General features: G+C 41.1%; 1 protein-coding gene across 1 annotated transcript in view; it reads right to left on the minus strand.

Annotated features, from left to right (window-relative positions):
• Nucleotides 1-5,254, minus strand: part of ALPK2 (alpha kinase 2) — a 34,948-nt gene that overhangs the window by 5,598 nt on the left and 24,096 nt on the right. The window contains exons 8-9 of the mRNA XM_010725131.3: nt 4,056-4,273; nt 1,384-1,432 (exon numbers count right to left, since the gene is read on the minus strand). Of these exons, the coding sequence (XP_010723433.1) occupies nt 1,384-1,432; nt 4,056-4,273 (267 nt within the window). The remainder of the gene's footprint in view (nt 1-1,383; nt 1,433-4,055; nt 4,274-5,254) is intronic.

Consider the following 5,254-nt stretch of genomic DNA (forward strand, 5'->3'; position numbering starts at 1 on the left):
CTGGCCTGCCATTTCAAGCAGTTATGCAGATGACAACAGCAGGACCAGGGTGTTTGGTTGCCCTCTGCCCCCTCACTCACTTTGCCTTTCCAGCATACAGCTGATTTGAACAGCTGCCTTTGCTGCCTATTTCTATCAATGGCATTGTTTGTGAAATAATCAGAAGCTGAAAAATATTAGAACACTGAAAGCCTGTATCTTTATACCTGAGCTTAAATTTTCCCAAAAGGTCTGAAGCCACTGCAAAAATACTCTCAAATGGGCCTCCTTAAGGGCTATGAAAAGATCTTTTGTTATAGCTCAGTACTGCTGCCTTTGAGAGAGAAGGCCAAGAGATACCATCAAATCTCTTAACAGACTTCCTCTTTTCATCAGATAAGCAGAATATACAAAACTAAACAGACACCTTCCTTCCACCCAGCTGCAGCTGACAAGAATACAGACAAGAAAAGTTAATGTCACTGCCTAGTATGGAGTCAGTGATTATTTTGAGTCCCTTGCAACTCAGGATATTCTGTTCTATTTGGCTAAAAGCAGAAAAAATAACCTGAAGAGTTCCAAACTGAGAAAAGAATCTTTTATAAAAGCTTCTTTTGTAAATATGTATTCTAAAGCACTGGCACTTTTGTTAGCTGCAAGAGGGATTTTAGCCGAGTTCCTTCGTGCGGTCCCAGCACCATTCCTTTAAATTCCTTGTGAAAAAAGGGCAATACAAACTTTGACCCTGCTACTCAGGGCATCTCCTTCCCTAGAACTCCAGCCCAGTGTTAGATTTCCTCTCTTTTTCCAGTGAAACTGTTAAAGTGAAGAAGAATCACCTGAGCCACAGGCAGCAGGATCTGGTAGTAGGATGAGGTATGTTGAAGAACTTGCACTTGCATTGGCTGGGGGAGTGCTAATGGTTGCAAGCCCAACTGGAGCTCTGGCTCTGAGAGCACAGTGGATTTGGAATTACTTCCTCTGTGGTCAGTTCCTTTGTGGACAGCACAAACACAGGGCCTTCCATCATAGCCCAGAATGGAGCCAGTGTTGGCCCTGCTTTTTTCAGCCCTATTTTCCTCCAGGTAGTGTGCTAAGTAGTTTCTTTGTAAGTCACCCAAAAAGCACTGCGAATAGGACTATTTTAAAGGATGCATAAAGCAAAGCCCAAGCTCAATCTACAGTGTAGATCCATGCCTTTAGAGTAAAACAGCTGTGTTTCCCTGATAGAAGGAGTCTCATAAGCCAGAACAAAAAGGGGTTAGAAGCATCAGATGAGGAATGCTTTATTCCAAGATTAAAGCAAGGATAAATTCCACTGCATCTTCTTCCAAAATATTCATACTGGGAAGAGCTTGATGCATAAAGAAAAACCATGCTGTTGAGAAGGAGTTTTTCACTCACCCTTTGGCCAATGTTGCTATGCCAACGTCAGTTAGTTTCATTCCTACACCTACAAGACATCAAGGAAACAGACAGCTTCTGTTACATTAGAATTTCGAGGAATATTTTCAGATTCAAGAAAACCATATATTGAACCCTTCAATATTCTTTACTGAGTCCATGTTTTTCATTTTAAATATTAGCCACCTTTTTTTAAAACATTTTAAAGTACAGTGATTAAAAATAGGATGCTTACGCTCTGCAGCACTAGGTATTTCTAAATGTCACAGTAATTTACAGACAGCAAAGTGGTAAAGAGAGCATAACACGTGTCCTGAGCTGGACAGTCACTGTCAGAGAGGATACACTTTCATGATGGTACTTTAAGAAACACCCAAAATCTTTCCTTGTGCACGTGCGGTGAAGTGGCTATGTTTATTTTTGGATCTGTGGTTTTAGTGCTTTGCAAGTTTGTGCCACAATGTTTATCAGTAAGAATATCTCATCTGCTTTGCTGATCAACCTGATCAGGCTGCCTTGTTTTCACTTGTTGAGTGAGTGAGCAAAATCCCTTTATCCTTCAGTGTTCTCGAAACCTCATTTTTTTCCCTTAATATGTCTCTTTGTTTACTTTTGTAAAGTTCATACTTTTTTTTACTTTTGTATCTGTTTGTAGACAGAATCCACTTCTGTAGTGTGCATTTTTACTGCACAGGAAAATGATGTGTATTTTTGTTGTAGAATACTCCTAGAAATCTCTACTGCTATGCCTGAAAAAATGCAACCAAATACTAGAATGACAAGATGGCAGAGAACAAGGTTGTTTCTTTTCAGCAACCACAGGTGTATTATATTGTCCTTTGTTGCAATAATCCTGCAAAAAGTTCAGATACCATTTCTGCCATTTTGCTTCCCTCAGACTAAGACTCTGTTTTCCCTTTAAATTATTTGAGGAGTCATCTTGCTTAGATATTCCTGATTTTTCTGCTTTCTCACATTAAACAATATGAGAAAAGGTCTAAGATTCCACCTTTCTTTGTTGCCCTTTAGCAAGGGCCCGCCTCTCTCAGTTTCAAATACATATGCACATGTTGTGTTGTGTACAGTCTCAGGATAAGGGCTGCTAAGTGTTTGTGCACAGCATGTTTCTTCTCCATTCTTTTTCTTTTTTTTTTTGAAGGAGTCTGTTTTTTGAAGCCTAGTCAGGACCTGAGTGAGGAGCAGACAGTAAGTACTCAAATATAAGAAAAGTGCACTAATAGGATGTTATTACAACCCAAAGTCTTTAATTCTAAAGGCATTTCATTAACAACTGGGAGATGGCTTCATAAACCAAACTACTCATATTGAGTGTTCTGATTTACTGAAAGGACATGTGGAAGGACAACTCTGATAAGGGTGTAGGAATTATTTTTCCTTTTCCAAACTGTTGTTTACAGGAATATAATCTAGGTTAAAATTCCCTTTCTCTGCTGATTTGATAAATGTCACAGTAGTGCACAATACATTTTTGCTGCTGCTAACACAGTAGGGAATCATGCACGTGATTTCTCTGTTCTCTAGGGTAACGCACACACAAGTAAGTACAGTGCACTCAAAAGAAGCTAGAAAAGAAAATATCCTAGCTCTCTCTCTCGTGTCTTTTATTCTGACCTGCAAGAGATGCTGTATGAAAAGAACACATATTATCTGAACTGTCTGAAAAGATCTATATTTGTATTACTCCTCCTCTTACTTTGCCAAAGTTTCTTGCAAAGAGTAAATCTCAGAGTCTATATGATACTGAAAAAGATCTCAGTAAAAATACTTTCAATGTCCCCTTTTCTAATTTTTCTATTAGGCACCACAATAATTGAAACTGAAGTTTTAAGAATAGTAAAACATTTTGTATATCAATTTGTTTTTAGATTTGAGGGATGGTTCCATGAAATCAATCTTGTAGTTTTTGTTATTTGGTTGCATTGCTGCAATGCCTCTGAGCTCACACACAGCACTATCTTTTTACTGTGGCAGCTATTACATAAATCGATTCACTGAAAATTCGAGGTACGAGACTTTTCCGTTTGCATAACAGATCCAGACTTAAGTATTGCTTCTAGCCTCTTGTTACTAAATGATTCAAGTAGTAACATGATAAGGGACAGGAAATTAACAGATTTGCAGACAAATTCTCCAGTAAGGCACAAATTAGGATAATAAGGGCTGTGGGAGTACTTAAGATTTTTTCATAATCCCTGTCTGTAGGTGATTTAAGAGTATAAGAGATCCCTGCATGGGAGACAGAGCAATAGCATGCATATACAACTCCAGGAAGCATGGTCCAGAGTTGCCAGACTCAAACCATACATACACTCTAAGAAGCAAAAAAACCAGATCAGTCGATTGAGCACAAGATGAACCAAATGAACATGGGAATACTACTTCTGCATACAACCCACGTAAGGTACCCCTGTAGTGTAGTCCTAAGTCTCCCAAGCAAAACCAGCTCAGTGTCCACACCTACCGCCCTGATTACATCACTAGTTATAGGCCAGGGTACTGTCCCCATCTGGAGAAGCTTTGCCCATTACATGGTTACAGAAGGAGCCATAAAATGCCAGGAATATCACTCAGAAGTTGGTCCCTGGAAATTCAGCATCTATGCAGTTTGACTATGAATATAATCATTTTATTGCCCTGCTCAGATAACTCACCTTGCAGGTCAGTGACAAGCAAGTTCCCATTAGTTTTCTCATACACCCAGTGCTGGAAGGTGCAACACTTCTGGCCAGCCTCTGAGTCTCTCCTCAAGAAATTGATCTCCTTGCCATCCTTGACAGAGTATTTCACAAACTCCCCAATCAGCTCCTCCTCCACTGTTGCATAGGGGATGTTGTTAGCAGGGCGATGAACAAGAAAAATAGGAATGATCCTGAAATCAAGGGATAAAAAATAATAAAATATACTGAGCTCAGTCAATGAAAGAGTAAGACAAACAAATTAGCCATTGATCACAGAGGGTGAAGGAACAGCTACCAAGATAGGAGAGATCTGGATAAGATTCAGATCTAAATTAGATAGATATGGATATGAAGGGTGTAATATTCAGTGGATAAGGAATTGGTTGAATGGTCACAGCCAGAGGGCTGTGGTCAGTGGCTCTGTGTCCAGGCAGAGGGAGTGATGAGTGGTGCCCCCCAGGGCCCATCTTAAGACCGGTGTTTTTAAACATCCTTATCAATGAGATAGATAGTGGGACCAAGTTTGCTGATGACACCAAGCTGATTGGTGCAGTTGATACAGCAAAAGGAAGGGATGCCATCTACAGGGACCTGGACAGGCTTGAGAGGTGGGTCCACTTGAACAAAAAAAGGTTCAACAAGGCCAAGTGCAAGTTGCTGCACTTGGGCCATAGAATCGTAGAATCACAGAATTACTCAGGTTGGAAGGGACCTCAAGGATCATCAGGTCCAACCGCAGCCTAACCATAGAACCCTAACTCTAACAGCCCTCTGCTAAATCAGATCTCCGAGCACCACATCCAAACGGCTCTTAAACACATCCAGGGACGGTGACTCAACCACCTCCCTGGGGAGCCTATTCCAATGTTTAACCACCCTTTCTGTAAAGAAGTGTTTCCCAACGTCCAACCTAAACTTACCTTGGTGCAACTGGAGGCCATTTGTCACCTCGTCTTGTCACCTGTCACCAGTGAGAAGAGACCTACCCCGCTCTCACTGTAAGCACCTTTCAGGTACTGGAAGAGAGCAGTAAGGTCTCCCCTCAGCCGCCTCTGCCCCAGACTAAACAGCCCCAGCTCCCTCAGCCTCTCCTCATAAGGCTGATTTTCCAGCCCTTCACCAGCCTCGTTGCCCTTCTCTGGACCTGCTCCAGTACCTCCACATCCTTTCTG

Source organism: Meleagris gallopavo, chromosome Z (assembly GCF_000146605.3).
Source record: "Meleagris gallopavo isolate NT-WF06-2002-E0010 breed Aviagen turkey brand Nicholas breeding stock chromosome Z, Turkey_5.1, whole genome shotgun sequence".
Lineage (NCBI taxonomy): Eukaryota > Metazoa > Chordata > Aves > Galliformes > Phasianidae > Meleagris > Meleagris gallopavo.